Below are 16613 nucleotides of genomic sequence, written 5' to 3' on the forward strand. Positions count from 1 at the left end.
AAATAGATTAATTTTTAACAGGACTTAGGAACAAATTTTTAACAGGAGTTGGGACACATTGACAGCCAGGGAGAAACCTTGTTATTGCTTTTACTGATAGAGATGCAATCCTTCAGTAGTGCAATACCGTTACTGTTAATAAGAGTCCAATTAACCAGTGGGAGTCAGTGAGACTACAAGTAAACAGTGTGAGCTTTCAGAGAATTGATAAACATCAAATTCTTCTTGAAGATATTAATCAGATCAAGTTAGATGAACAGTAGGATGCTGAATATTTACTTGGTACTTGCAAAAACACCCTTCATAACTGTCTTTGTACCCTCATGAAGGCTGACACTCACAAACATAGGCTTTGCAAATAAAATAACAGAGCATTAAAGTCAGCATCTACCCAGGACATTGGCAGTCTTTGCTAGCAATGTCTTCACAATGACAAGCAGTGACTTGAACTGACACAAGTATTAAATATTTGTATTTGTTTTTACCGTAAATTCATTTTATGCTAGATAAAATTTTACTGGACTTTCTGAATTTTTTTTCTCTTGAATCTGAATAATATTTTTTCTTTCTTTTTGAAATGAACTGAACAGGACTCCAAAAGCTTTAGTCCTGCAAGGTAAATCTTTCAGCAGGACACCACTAACAGTAGCAGCATCTTAGTCTCCAAGTGATTACTTGATTTTAACGTAAGGATTCTTGTAATCACTTTCCTTTCAATCTCATAAATTAAGCTCTGGATTATAGTCAGACACAGACTAATAACATCTCATGATCTCCCCAATGCATTATATTATTTTAAAATGAAAAACTAACTTACTTCCGTACAGTTTGTCCTGGAGGAGGAGGAGCCAGAGAATTAATCTACCCTGATAAATCTTTGGAGTCTGACTTTACATACAGACATGTACATTACTACTTACTGTTGGGAAGAATCAATATCTTGAAATTAGATTTAAGGCTGGAGTGAGCAACTGAGTGACTGACTTTGCTGCAAAGTTTCTATTCACCAGATTCTCGAGGGCCTTTATACTGAACTTTCAGTAAAGTGAATCAGATTCATATCAAAACCTATCAAAAAACAAGACTAAAGTCTGTTAGAAATGGTCTCATACCCTAACATTTAGTCTCTTTGAGGTGCAAAAATATTTTTCAGCAGTCTGATCTAAAAAATGATAGGTGCAGTCTTAGAGAAAAACAACACAGGAGAATAAAAACTTAAGAATAAACCTTTAAAAAAATCTCTTCTGAAATTCTGAGACAGATATCAGTAAATGGTTTGTTTTGTAGAGAAATAAATCAACAAAGTCCATATCACATGCTTCATTTGTAATTCTTTCCAAATCTTTAATCCTATAAGATAATTTCAGATACAAGCTCCTATAAGTTTCGTGAAAATTGGAGAGTTCACAGAAAAAACCCTTCCAGATACCATCTGCAACCACCCCTAAGCAGTCTCTACACCTCTTTCAATTTGACTAAGATGTTAAATTCAATTCCATAAATGTTCCCTATTTATAACAGTTGCACAGAGCTTGAGCCCAGATTTCTCCATAATATTCTAGATGCACTGGTAATACTTGAACATATCTTTTCTAATTTCATATTTTTGTTTCTCTGACATACAGTATTTTGCCCACACACAGTGTAAACTTCCTGTCCTCTGAATGGGATGCCTATACTACATTTAAAGTCACTGCCTTCCAAGAACAATTCACTAAATATGACCTACACTTCATTTGTTTTTAACATCAGCTCTTTATATTTAGCTGCAATGAAAAGCATACTCTTTGTTGAAAATATTTTCTAAGTAATCCTTATAAATAGGTTACTTCTCATCAATTACATTTTTATTTACAGATCCTTAAATCTTTGTCTGCAAACTCTATCAGACAACTGTTAAATACCTTAGAGACAATAACAGTTTCTGCAGAAACTGGTGAGAATTATCTTTCGAAATATATCAATTATCTAATTTTTCATCTATTTAATAAGAACTAGTACACTTACAGTCATCCTATTTTTAATTAAGACATCATGCAGTAACAAGTCAAACTTCTGCCAGTCGTACGTTGTATCAGCACTACCATCTTTATCAGCCAAGATTACAGTCTTGCAATAAAGTCTTGAAGTCAATTTCACAAAATAAATAAATTCCATGTTGCCTGACATTAATTACTTTAATCCCATGACTTTATTGATCAAGTTTTGCCTGTAGCAGTGCACCCTTTTGTTTTGTTGATCAATATCAAACTCACAGGCTCCCAATTACTCAAATTCTCATTTTTCATGTGAAAATATTAATTTTCATTTTGTCCTCTTGAACATACAGTGATCCAAGATTTTCAGAATGTTATTGCTGCAATGCAGCATATCACTAGGCCAAATATTAAAACTCAACACAAATACCTCACATTCACAAAATATGAAAACATGACCTGCTTAAAGCAAAGTCAGAACAGTCTTACTTATTTAATATCTCTACTTTTCTGTATAATTAACAATCTATTGTACCTCAATAAAGCCTCAAAAATCAACAGAAGAGTTTGTTTCTCTGTGTGTCTTTTTTTGTTAATTGTCAGACTACTAGTTTTCACTACCTAGGAAGATGTTGTTTTAGAAGTTATTCCCCAAAATTACTTCCATGTGATGTTTAAAATTCTTCTTCAAACTGATTTAGTTTGATGGATGGTTCAGACTTACAAAAATGTACATTAAATGCAAAAATACAACTCTTTACACAATAAATACACACAAATGTACTGCATTTCAGTTTAATGAAGTTTTTCCCCTCTTATACTACAACATTGTACAGAGCTCCTTTGTATGAGATAGTCTTGTAGGATTAGAAAATAAACTGTTGTTTTTTAAAAATAGTGAGGAATTTTTACACTGTCAACATTGTCTATAAATCTGTCTCAATTTTTAGGAAGTGTTATTATACTGATTTTTTTATCTACAATACACACATACACACACATATTAGAGTACAACAAACACATTCTGTCAGTTAATTTTTAGCCTATTTAGAATATTTAAAGTAATTTTACTTCCAAGGTATCAAACACAGAGAAATTGAAAATGTGGTGTTGATAGAGACTTTATGTTTCTTTTTTTTTTTGCTATCCTGATCCCATGTATCTTATAATTATCTATATAATAACTATCTTTAAAACAGAACTTATGAATATTTATAACACTGAAGTAATTTGAATCACTTGGTTGTTTTCACTACAAAAAATTATTTTAATTTTGTAATTTGTTCCCAGAAAATAAAAAAAAACCTATCTCCTGCTTTAGCTCTAACAATGACTTTGAAATGTTAATCTTTCTAATGTACAAATGCTCAGGTAGAATAATTAACGTTAATTCAAGAATATATAAACACACACAATTTTCCACACCTTTGAGTAATTTAATGTTATGTAGGTTGCACACCTCATGCATAAACTGAATTTTTACAATTATCTGATCTGCTCTTTAAAAATTCATGGTCCACATAGGATGAAACTGGTTTTCAATACACAAACTGTTAATTGACTGCAGTCCTTCTGCTATGCATCCTCTGAAACCTCAATTGAACAATGATTATTTATTTCAGTTCTTATTTATCTGGATGGAACATCTCTTGGCCTTGTCTTGAAAATATAAGACTGGAGCCATTGAGGGAATATCAGTCCTTGGCATATGAAATTTCATTTAGCTCAGGTTTAAAAAAACCTATCAGAAAATAATAACAATATATTACAAATTACAGTATTATGACAGCTAAGGAAAGAAAATTGTGTTTCTGAGAGCTGATTAGTAACAACAATAGTTCCAAATCATTTTTTAAGCAAGTACCACTTGAGGTGACTGCAGTCTTCTGCATTTCATGAAACTGCAGACCAAGCATGACTGTTCTTTAATGGTACTGCTCTAGGTCACCTGCCAAACACCTCAGTACAGAGTGACCAACACCAGGCGCTATTCAAGAAGGAGCTGTTCTGCTCTGTAGGCTCTAAACTGAAATGAGTATTTCCTGCAGAAACAATGTAATATTTTACAGACCTTGTCATTTTTATGCCTTCCATTTTTAATGTCTTTACAAGCCACAGAAGACATCAACAAGTTTTAGCTACAAAATTAGGGCACAGCACGCAAGAAGGTATTTCAATGGCCTGGCACCAGCACCTCTGTGTTCATGTAAAATATTCACTGCTCTGCACTGCCTGCAGCACAGTGCCTGCACATAAATGGATGCTCTTGCTACTGTCACACTGCACAACACTGTCAACACTGAGACTGTGCTGGGTTGACCAGGTACCCACCAAAACTGCTCTGTCATTCTCCTCTTTAAGTGGACAGGGGAGAGAAAATATAACAAAAGGCTCATGGGTCAGGATACTGGCAGGGAGAGATCACACAAACCAGACTCAACTCAGGGAAATTAGTTTAATTTAGTTTAATTTATTACCAATCAAATCAGAGTAGGATAATGAGAAATAAAACCAAATATTAAAATTTCTTCACATCACCCCTCCCTTTTTCCCAGGCTCAAATTTACTCCCAATTTTCCCCACCCCCTCCCCTCCAGTGACACATGGGGATGGGAAATGGGGGTTGCAGTCAGTTTATCACACAATGTCTCTGCTGCTCTTTCCTGCATAGGGAGAGGACTTCCCTTCCCACATGTTATCATTTTCCAAATGTTTATAGGCCTCTCTAAAGTCCAGTGCTACTGCAATGGATCCCGCATGCTATAAAGTTTAGAGCATCAGGATGTTTAACTTTTTCATAAACAGTGTTGGAGGTGACACTGACACTTCAACAAGTCCTTTTTAAAACAGAGATGTGCACAACATGTGGACAAGTTCAAGTCCAGATGAAACTGGGGAATGGTTACTAGTGCTATTCCTTGGGGCCTGATACTGGGGACAATACAAATATCATTATTAACAACCTGAGAAAGGGGAAATACCCTCAGAAAACTAGTAGATGATAACAAATGAACAAGTATCCATTCAATATGCTCAAGGATCCAACAGTAACTTAGAAGGCTCCTGAAAGCCTAGAGAAAGGAGCTGAGAGAAACTTTGTGGTCTATAAAAAACATAAACACAGAGTCCTGCATCTGGGACAGAACTATCCTGGGCAGCAGCAGTCCATGCTGATGCTGAAATACAGAAAACAGCTTTAGAGAGAAGGACCTTCTGAACTGAGCATGAGTCAGCAGTGGGGAGCAGTGGAGAAAAGGAATGCAACAGGGATGTATCAGTACAGAAGTAACACTTATTACAAGTAATATAGGGATTATTCCCCTGTATTTGGCCCTTCAGAGAACACTCCAGAGTACTGCTTTTAGCTTTGGGCTCCCCAGTACAACACAAAGAGGAACATGAGGAAGCCAGTAGAGGGCTGCTAGGATGGTGTGAGAGAACTTGGCTTGTTCAGCCCAAATTACAGAAGATGGAAGGCAGGGAAAGGTTAATTAATGGCCATAGTGAAGAATTGGACTTTTCTTGCTTTCTGTTGGCCCTTCTTCCTTTCCCAGTGCAAGAGGGATTAAGGGAAATGTTGATGAAATATTATGAAAAAAGTTCCCATACAAGGTGATACTCATTAGAATTGTCTTCCCCAGAGAGCCTGAGAAATCTCCCTTCTTGGAGATATTCAAAACTTAGCTGGACAAGGCCCTGCACTGCCTAACCTGGTCCCACTTTCAGCAAGGTGTAGGACTCAATGACATCTATCTATTTCGTTCAGACTTTAAATTATTCTGTCATTCTAAGATACATTTATCAGCTGGAAACCAGTAGTACCTACAGATAACAAAGAACCAGATGAACACTCTAATGAGCTAAATGAGCATTAGTGGTGTATTTTGCTGCCCTTCACATAAGTACCATGCTTTGCAATGCAGAAGATGAAACCATCCAAAAAACTGTGTCATGTAAATACGCATGACATAATCTGTCCCTCAGAAGACTAAATAGGAAAACAGACCATATTCTGTTTCAGAATGACTATATATCCCCAACAAGACATCAAAATAAGTTCTGCATGCAACCAATGCACAAGTAAATTTTGCTGTTGAAGTGCACAGGAAACTTGCACTGCAGATTCAGGAAACTGCCTTTCTTTTTCATGAAAGATTTGAAGATTTATGGTTATACTATTAGAAATAATGTCTCATTGGAGGAAATTTATTGTCAAAGACAGATGCAGTGATTTAAGCTGCTTCTAGCTCCTTCAATGTGGTAATGAATTAAATAAAATAAATAAAATAAAATATAAAAAACTTTAAAACTGCTTGATGCAACAGCTACTAAAAATGAATTATGTCCCACCATCCAAATCAATGACATGCAATACTTTGAAGTAGAAGGGACATATGCTTTGGCATCTGTACACACAGCTGCTTTGTCACTCATCAGGAAACTGCGAGATTACCAGACAAGGTAAATGATGCTTAAATATATGTAAAAGATTATTTGAAGAAGTCTTAAATATTACAGTGTTACTGAATGTAATGAGCCACCCTAAAAATAAAATTGTTGATAGCCAGATATTTGCCATGAGAAAAAAAAAAAGTGATGTCCTCATAGGAAAAGTGGAGGAAAATAGACAAAAGATGTAGAAATAGCATGAGAAAGCTCATATCATAAAAGAAAATTCTTAGTTTTGGAGATTACAGATTTACAGATTCTCAGGTCATTCAAATACCTAGATGTTTTTCCTATTTACAGGAAAATGCTGTCTTCATTGATTATCTCAAGTAACACCTGCCCAAGTCTCTCTACAATAATGAGCTCTAAAAAGAGCCGAGACAAAACCAATTCCGAAAAATGAACTATAAAAGCCTAAATTACAATTGAAAACACATCTGAAATTTTATGGTAATATGCAAATTTTATTAATTTTAAATCATATATATATACATATAACTAGATATTATTATTGTCTTTACCTTCCAGAGGTCAGCTGTTCCTTCAACAAGTTTGGCATTTGTTTTACAGTATTTCAGAGCCAGATGCAAACATTCAGTTCCATAATCCAGGTCATAGTCTGTACACTGTAGTAATTAAAAAGAAAAAATATAGTAAATTAGTCTTAGATACTTCTAAGCAATAACACTTTTTCTTTCATTAATGAAACCTTACATCTCAACAGTCCTATCCACAGTAACACATCTGTATTAGGCACATAGGTTAAGCATGGATCAGAAATAAAACCATTCCAAGAAGCTTATTGTGGCTATTCAGGAAAGTCCTACAGAAGTAAATAAACACTTTATAAGCACAGATTAATTCAGTTAGGTGCTGCAAGTACTTTGCTAAACCTTTACATTGTTAAATAAATGAATGAGAAGTTACATGAATAAAAATATTCTTGATGGAGTTGAGAGAGGCCTCACTAATACACCACTGACCTTCCAGCGACACAACTTTAGAGTACAGGAACAATTTAATAGATGAAGAAACATGACCCTTCAAGCGCTGTTTTGGTTATTGCAGCATCAAAAAAAGGGATGGTAGTAACTAAGAACCTCCATATTCCTTATGTGATTCCCTCTATCTTTTTCTCCAGTTATCTGCACAGAAAATAGCAGTCCCACACTGCTACGTGAGCCTTACTGATTAAAAAAAAAAACCCAAACCACACCAAACAAATGTTTAGCTATCTTTTAGTCATCTAGAAAAGATATTATTCTCTTGACACACCCTTCCCAAGCAGTTTGGCTTCCTATTGATACTGATTATAAGAACCTCATTAAGGAAAAACTGAGTAGGGAGAAGAATATCCTGAGCCAAAACACAGGTGAAAAAGCAGGAACTGGGAGTTTATCAGTCAGGACTACCTCAAGATGAATTAGCCTAGGATAAGGAAGTTCTACCCTATTTTCATATTGCTAAATTAGCAGTCCATCCAGAAACACAAATTCCATGTAACGAGGATAACTTAAGATAAAATCTTGTATTAAAAAAAAAAGGAGGAATTTCAGAAGATCACAGGCTGGCTCGCCCACTGTGTCCAGTCTCTATTTCAGAGTGAATTGTCAACAATAAGTAATAATGAACAAGGCATTAATATGTTCTTACTTTCCCAGAATACTCCCTTTGCCTCCTATAAAGCTATTATTCTGCCTTCAGAAATCCCTATAATAAAAAGTCCCTGAGGGACACACTAAACCAGAAGCAACTGCCTTAACAGCACTCAGTGAATTACAGGAAAACTAAATTTACCCAATTATTTTTTGAATAGCAGTATTTTTTAGCAACTGCAGCAGGGAGTATCTCATTCATCACTCTTTTCATCACATGCTCTGGTATTCTGACAGAAAAAACACCTTCTCAACTCTTCAAAATATTCCACCACATCTCAAATCTTTCCACAGAAAAAGAGATCAATATCTATTCAGTCATTTCATGTGTGGAAACTACTTTAAAACTTGGCTCAACCCTTTTGCCCTTTTACACTTAACTATGAATTTTACCATAATATCCTTCTACAAACCTTCTCAGTTAGCCCTCATCACTACTATGAGGAAAAAAAAAATGCACACCTCCACTTCCTGTTTCAAATTGTTTATGAACAAAATAACTGCAGAAGTCTCAGTACACACCATCATGCAACTCCAGTGGTGATTTACTGCAATGAAAACTGGTCATGCACTTGACCTTGTTTCTTATCTTCTAACAAATAATCTACTCTACTAAGTCTCAAATCTTTAAATTTCCTTCAAGAGTCTTCAGTAAAAGCTTCTGTGAAACATCTTATTAATGCACTTAGGTTGTTATCACCTCAATCAACCTCAAACAAGATGCCAGTGAAGTCCTCAAAGAATGACAATTAGCTCCGCAATACATAACCTTTACCTTACAAACAATTTCACCATGTCAAATTTAACCACATGTCTACAAATTCATGTTTCAAAGATACTGTGCTCAATAGTTTCCAGTCCCCTCCAGGATTCTAGAAACCAAAATTGTCAAGCATGTAAAAATTTCAGTGGATTAAAGAACCAAAAGAGAGTACTGCAATGCAACCTGTCATTCTATTAATTCCTGAAGAAGTTTATTAAAACAGATGAAGACAATTTTTAGTTTCTATTCTTGTTTTATAATGTATCAGTGAAATTCAAGAAATTCATTGGCATTACACATCTGAATTGCAATACTCATACACACAGACACCCTAGGAAAAAAAACAAACATAACTATCACTTTTATATTATTTAAATCATTGAATTCTGACATTTTAATTTGCCAGCCAACTTAGAAAAGTACTTTAAAAGTTATTGCTCTTTACAGTTTTTTAGCTTGAGTTACAAAACAAAATGGACACAAGAACACAGAGTAATTTAAAAAGGAAAGAATTTCAAAAAACCACTTTGGAACATTTTTATACTAAGCAGAAATTTAAATATACAGGATACAAAAAAGGTCAATAAAGAAGACAAAAGAAGAGGGAACTCTATCTCCAAAATACATAAAAATGCAGTGATCCCTTAAGTAAAGAAGAGATAAAGTGCCAGTAAAACCAGAAATGGCCTACTAACTTTCAATTCCAAATATTTATTACCAAAATTATTCCTTCTTCCACTTTTTTAAGGAAAATTTTCTGGTAGAACACAAAAAAATTTCCACTAATGTGAACAACATACAGACCAAAAAAAACCCATGCATTTTTATTTTTGCTTCAGAATGGAAGAGAAAATTTCAGGAATAAATTCAGCTGTGAAGAATTTATATATCATTTGAAATATATCATTTTTAAATATACAGGTAATTAATGCAACTAGGACAAAACTAAGCAATTCCAACTTTTTAGCAAAGTATTAATCACAGATAATTAGTAGGGATTGGAGAAGTTCCATAAATGGGCTAAGGCATCTTGAGCGCATTGCTTGCTTCAAGGGATGAAATATGACACAAAGCAAAGTAATAATTAAAAACATATTTCACTAACACTTGTATATCATGACATTTACCACTCTAATTATCTGTAATTGTTTCAACCTAAACATATTGTCAGAGTGTACTGTTCTCCAAGTCTGATACACTGATGTCAGAGGAGAACAATGAAATGAAGTAGCAGCACAAGGCCAGCTGTTTATATACCATCTCATGCTAAACATCTTCATATGTGAAATTTTAAATTCATATTCAAAGTGCAGAATTCAAAAGCTTCTATACTGCCCTAAGAAATTCAGTTAACAAATTAAGCACTATTAAAGAGCACCCATTAAAAACGTCCTGCATCAGCCACAGCATCACCAGCCAGTCAAGGGCAGGGATTGTCCCGCCCTGCTCTGCACTGGGGTGGCCTCACCTCGAGTGCTGGGGGCAGTGTTAGGGCACCTCAATATAAAAAAGACACTAAACTATGAGAGAGTGTCCAAAGGAGGGCAACAAAGATGCTGAGGGGCCTTGAGGGGAAGCCCTATGAGGAGGGGCTGAGGTCACTTGGTCTGTTCAGCCTGGAGAAGAGGAGACTGAAGGGAGATCTCATTGCACTTACAACTTCCTTACATGAGGAATCAGAGAGGCAGGCACTGATCCCTTCTCAGTGGTGATCAGTGTCAAGACCCCAGGGAATGGCCTGAAGCTGTATCAGTGCAGCTTTAGGTTGGATGTTAGGAAGTGGTTCTTCATCCAGAGGGAGGAACAAACTCCCCAAGGAAGTGATCCAGCACCAAGCCTGGCAGAGCTCAAGAAACATTTCAATAATGCTCTTAGGTGGTGGGACTACTGGGGATGTCCTCGGCAGGGCCAGGAGTTGGATTCAGTGATCCTTATGGTCCCTTCCAACTCAGGATATTCTACAATTCTACAAGAAATCCAGAATACTTGTGAAGAAAATTCTTACTGACCCAGGTATACAACCATTCTCATTCTAAGTCTTCGGTATGTAATTCAGTGTACATCTAGATTGAAGTAACAATACAAAAATCTGTTTAAAACTCTTATTCTTCTAAAGCCCCTTTATTACTGAAAGCCTTTTTAACATAAGTTTGACAGTGTACAGTTAACTGAACTTGACATGCACACATAGCTTTGTGAAACAATAGACATAGTTTAAGTTTCAGACCACAGATTTGAAATGATGGAAACAGCTGGAAATATTGGCACAAAACATATTCACAAAAGAAAGAAAACATAATAGTTTAGCTCTTTAAATGACACAGAAGGAAATATGTTACTTAAAAATGCTTTTGTACTGTTGAATATTCAAAGGCATTCTAATAGGTAGCTTTGGGGACACTTTTTTGTGGGTAGTTTTTTTGGTTTGTTTTCCAAGAGTGGATATTTGAATAAAGTGCTACAAGTGGAATGAGATACAGATTTTAGGAATACACAAAGTCTTCTTCCTCTTCCCCCAAATTTGTTTGAAAACATTTTGAAAAATACTACTACTTCCTAAAATGCAAGGTGTAAACATAGAATAAGAGGTTAGAGAAAAGAGCAGCTATGCAGCCTGTGTCTCCCTGGTATTTAATTTACTGTATCTTTATATGGAAACTGGCAACCATAAAACAGAACCAGCACAGATTAAAAAAAAAAGGTTCAATACAGGACTGTTATTTTCTTATATTTTCATCATTCCTTAGCTTATAGTGACACAAAACAATATTCTTTTATGCATGAACTGAAAGAAAAATTTCAGATATGCTCCTTTATACAGGTATCTTTAAAGCCTGTGTAGAGTCAGTGTTTTCACTTCCCTAACCCTTGACTGTGTAATCTTTAGCACTTTTTCCACTGTCAGCAGCCTATCCATTTTATTCTCCCATGTAAATCCATTCAGTAACAATATCAGAACACTTGCCCTTAAAATGCATAACTAATCAACAATAGCAGAGCCTTAGGATTTTTCCAGATCCTGGCAAATCAAGTTTCCATGGCTGAAATGCCAGAATACATCATGAACATTCATCATAGGAACATTTTACTGAGTTAAGAAAAGAAGTAGACACAAACTCTCACTGAACCTGAATTGGCCCATTTTTATAATATTTTATAAAGATTTTTTTTTGGCATGCTCATTACCATTGAAACCAAAAATTGCTGAATCCAACAGTGGATTTGCAGAAAGTACTCAGTCTACATCAATATGCCACAGCTAAATAAGAGACAGCAGAAGCAGCAAACAGAAGGAGGAAACATGAATGAGGAAACATTGAGATCAACATAAACCAGATTATCTCATCTCTGAAACTATTTTTACTGTAGTTAATTATTAAAACTGTTGTGACAAACATCCAGATGCAGTAGTAGTGAGGAGAACAAAGATAAAGAAATTTACTCCCTAACAGAATTAAGCAAGCCTTTTTTTACACGATCTGTATATATATTCCAAAATCTTTCAGTGCAGTAACTGCAAGTGCCTTTCCTGTACATGCCATGATTTCATGGCAATCTGCCATTAAGCCCCTGAACATTTCTTGATTGCTCATTGCAACATTTTGGTACTCATGCTGCTTCCAAGTACACTAAATATATACACCCATATTTTAGTTACAACATGAAGAAATAAGAAAATGGCAATAATCTATGTGACAAGAATAGCAGTCAAAACACTGTGTTAGGACTCATTGTTTACACTTTTTAAATTATCTTGCAAATTGGAAAAATACTTGGGAAGCAATTATTTGGACAAGACAAAGACAAGAAAAATCTTGCCCTCATGTAGAAAAGACAGATTATTTAGGTTATTCTAAGAATATTTGAAGACGTAATTGTTCACATTCTCCCAATAAAGAGATTTTTAAATACATCACATGATAAAATTAAGAAACCAACAGATAATTTAATCAAGGTTGGAAGCAAAGGCTAGCCAAATTCAGGCCAAGCTAAAATGCATTTTTAAATTTTAAATTTTTTTAACAGATAAGACTGTTCTTGGAATAATTTACTTCAGAAAAATCACCTCTTGAATTATGCAAGATTTTAAATGGTCCTTTTCCTTGCCTTTCAATACACCAAACTGTCAATAACAAGAGATTAAAACCTCTAGCTTCACTACCTTGTCTCCTCTGTTACTCTCAGAACACGCAGCAGATGACAATTTAGGTGGGTGATCTCCCATACACAGGGTACCAGGATCCCCACTCAGTATTCAGCATTTTCTGAGCCTGTGCCAAACAGGTGATTCTCATGGATACAGGACACTTACCAGGGTAAAGCCAGTAACACAACAGTATTCTCATAATCCAATCTAACTTCCAACTTGAATATTTGCATTGTGTCTTCTTAGCATACACCTTCCAAATTATACCTGAAGACAAAATGTCTTTTCACTGCCATAGAGATGCCAAATTTCACCCATGGAGTGGAAGCTTTGCACCACTGCAGCAAACAGTTCCAAGAGCTAATATGTGAATTTGCAAAGTTCTTTGAGATCCTACAGGATGAGGAGTGACATAAAATGGAAGTAATTATCCCATTAGCAAAAAACCTTTTTTTTTCTTGTGCAAGGCATTAGAATCTCTCCAAACATTCTTGTGGCAGAATTTAATTAGGGCAAGGTGGGGATTCAGACAATATCCTGGCTCTACCATTGTGCCAAAGAACTAATCAAGTACAGAACTATCTAAACTACCATAGTTTTCTCCAGACCACCAATCTAGCTTCACTTTTTGAATAAAAGAAAGCATTACTAACAAAATTTATTTTAGCACATTTACCCTGAAAAGTATTCTTTAGAATTGGGTAGGCTTTAAGGATAGGAAAAATTATTTATTCCTCCTATTCCTCAGGGTAAAGTTGTCAGGTTAAAAAGATGCTAGATAGAATAGCATATCTCTTTGGAAAATATCTCAGTGTTACAACCTTCAGAATATAAAAATTAGGATATTCATTTAGGTGAGGTTGACAGCACTGTAGTTAAACACTCTGCATGCATCAGCCTGATGAATGGAGAAAGGCAGAACCTCTGCAAAACTGCCTTATTAAAAAATTAGCACCATAGCAATTTTGCATCAAAACAAGGAAAAAATTACCAGCTTTCAGTGTGCATTAAATGGAACAGAACTCAGGTTCTACTGAAGTTCCAAATAAACATTTTTTTTTCAAATGTGACTAAAACAAGTCATGAAATCAAAGCTGAAATGGACCACAGCAATGAAAGGGTGCTGTTGATAATGTGAAATTTCTCATGTAAGAAGAAATAGATTACCTAACACTTAGTAGTAGACAGATTTCCTTGTGAAACCATTATATCTAAAATCCTAATGACCTATGAAAAATCAGAAATGCTTCCTTTTTGTAAGATTATTTCATATGCTTAGATTGTACATTGGAAAAGTCACAGATATTTGCCATCTTCATACAAGTAGTACACCAATAATTAAAACCAGGGCTAGGAACTTCAAAAAACTGTTCAGCTGAGTATTCAGCTAACTTGGACCAACCAAGTAGGTAGTTACACTAAAACTGTAAACAGATGGAAGAATGATGCCTTTAAGATTCCATACAGAGAACATTGGTTTGAAGCACTGCCTCCATACAAATCATACTACAAGATTACTGTTAGTCTAGCCAGCTCTTGCCTAATTCACAAATCACTTCTTGATTCAGTATTTCAAAATACCTTTAATGAGAAGGAAGAATACCTATAGACACAAACTAGAATGCAGAATTAGGACAAATACAATAATGGTGTTACATGGCATATATTTCTAAGACCTGGACATATAACTATAAACTGTAAAAGTAAAGTGGGTGACTAGAGCCTGGGGATGTGGAAAAGGAAGTGGACCTACACACACACAGAGCATACAAAAACTGCAAAATCACTTTGAATAAGAATGAATTTTGAATATAAATTATCACAAGACAATACACTTAATAAAAGATTCCTGATTTTTTTAAAAAAAGACCAAGGCCAAGAAACAACCCAGTACAACTTACAATAAAACATATATTCTGTGCACTATTTGTCATATGTTTCAAACAATGGTGATCTCTTTTTCAGAGCTTTTACACTACACTAAATATGAACAGCTCTGACCCATACCACTAACTCGGGACAGAAGAGAATCAGACAAAAAAATGATCCCCAACTGAATGCTTAAAGGAGATAAAATATTAAGTTGGTAAACCTTGGTGACAACTTACATGCCTTGATATACACAAAGTTTCATGTTTGGTGAATGTTAAAAATAAAGGTTGAGGTGCCTTGAAGATTCAGATATCTTTAGTCTTGGCAAGCAGATGAGCAGTGGTTTTTTCAGGATTCCAGCACTAGAATTAAATGCCCAAATTTTGTCTCATTTATATCTTGATCCTTCAGTCCTTTTTCAAATCTGACCCTTTCTCCCAAAGTTGCCAAGGTTTTAGTCAACAATTTGTCTACTACCGTTCATCTAATCGCTTTTTGCTCCTGGCAATAATAATTTGACAGACATTGATGTTTTTAACAAAGAATGAAGCCACAGGAAAATCCCCAAATCAGTCTAGACATTTTGCCTCGAAGGACTTTGCCTGACCTATGCCAAAATATTGCTAAACTGCTACAGCTGACTCCATTTCCCTGCTACAGAGAATACTAAAATGCTTCACACATGTTTGAAAAAGAATGCCAGTAATGTTGTGCCCTTTCAAAAAGTACTTTAGAAGTTTACAAAATCCACATGGAATACACTCCCTATTATTTACATACAGAAAAGACAATACTTTGAGCAAATAATTTTACAATGGCCCTAAAAATAGCCAACTTCCTTTCTTAGTCTGGCAAGATCTTCCCTGCACATTTCTAGGGGTTTGTTAGAGGAGAACCATTTCAGGATTTCCTTTTCTTCCACTAATGACCAGGTTGGACAGTTCGCAGACTATCTCTTTCCCCATCTCCACCCAATCCATGGACATCTTGCAATGATTTTTTTGGGGGAGTGGAAGAACATCTGCCTCCCAGAATTCAGCATCAAAGTATGTGAATGATTCTCTCTGACACACTATTGTTGTGTATCTTGTCATTACTATGTTTATATATAGCTGTTCTCTCCTATGCAGGCAGATGTTGTAATGGCCCATAAGTAAATGTAATTGCTTAATATTCAAAGAGTGCTTAATATTGGCTATGAAGAGTTACACTAATTCAGTGTAGCCCCAAAATGTACTAATCCCTACATATTTTCTGCACAGATTAGATAGAATGCCTAAGATCACACTGATCTGTGTGGAGATCTGTAAGGAGGTAACAAACATGAATCAGAGAAATGTCTCTAAACATGTTGAAGCTCATTCTCCTTCAATGAGTATTCCTGCTTCCTGTTCCTATTTTTTTTTCACTTCAGCTTCATTGTTCTGATTAGCTAAATATAAACTTCCATGCTCTGCAAAAGGTCTACTATGGACAGATGATTAAACTAACTATACATGTAATACAAACACCCCACCCTCCCCAAAAAGTATGTAATTCCTGCAATAAATTTCCACAGATATAGCAGATCTTGAGGAAAATTGTAAAATAATGCATAAATTATCAGCAGAACAAAAATGTGTACTTTTTAAATTAGATTCTTAAAAAGCTAACCCTTAATTTTGAATTAGTGATCAGACTTTGCCATACCACTCACATATCAAGGATTCCTGCACACAGCATTCTAACATATCCTGCTCTTTTTTCAGCTG

General features: G+C 35.2%; 1 protein-coding gene across 1 annotated transcript in view; it reads right to left on the reverse strand.

Moving 5' to 3' along the window:
• Positions 1-16613, reverse strand: part of CRPPA (CDP-L-ribitol pyrophosphorylase A) — a 106623-nt gene that overhangs the window by 60746 nt on the left and 29264 nt on the right. The window contains exon 4 of the mRNA XM_058040479.1: positions 6947-7051. Coding sequence (XP_057896462.1) covers positions 6947-7051 — 105 coding nt within the window. The remainder of the gene's footprint in view (positions 1-6946; positions 7052-16613) is intronic.

Source organism: Melospiza georgiana, chromosome 1 (assembly GCF_028018845.1).
Source record: "Melospiza georgiana isolate bMelGeo1 chromosome 1, bMelGeo1.pri, whole genome shotgun sequence".
Lineage (NCBI taxonomy): Eukaryota > Metazoa > Chordata > Aves > Passeriformes > Passerellidae > Melospiza > Melospiza georgiana.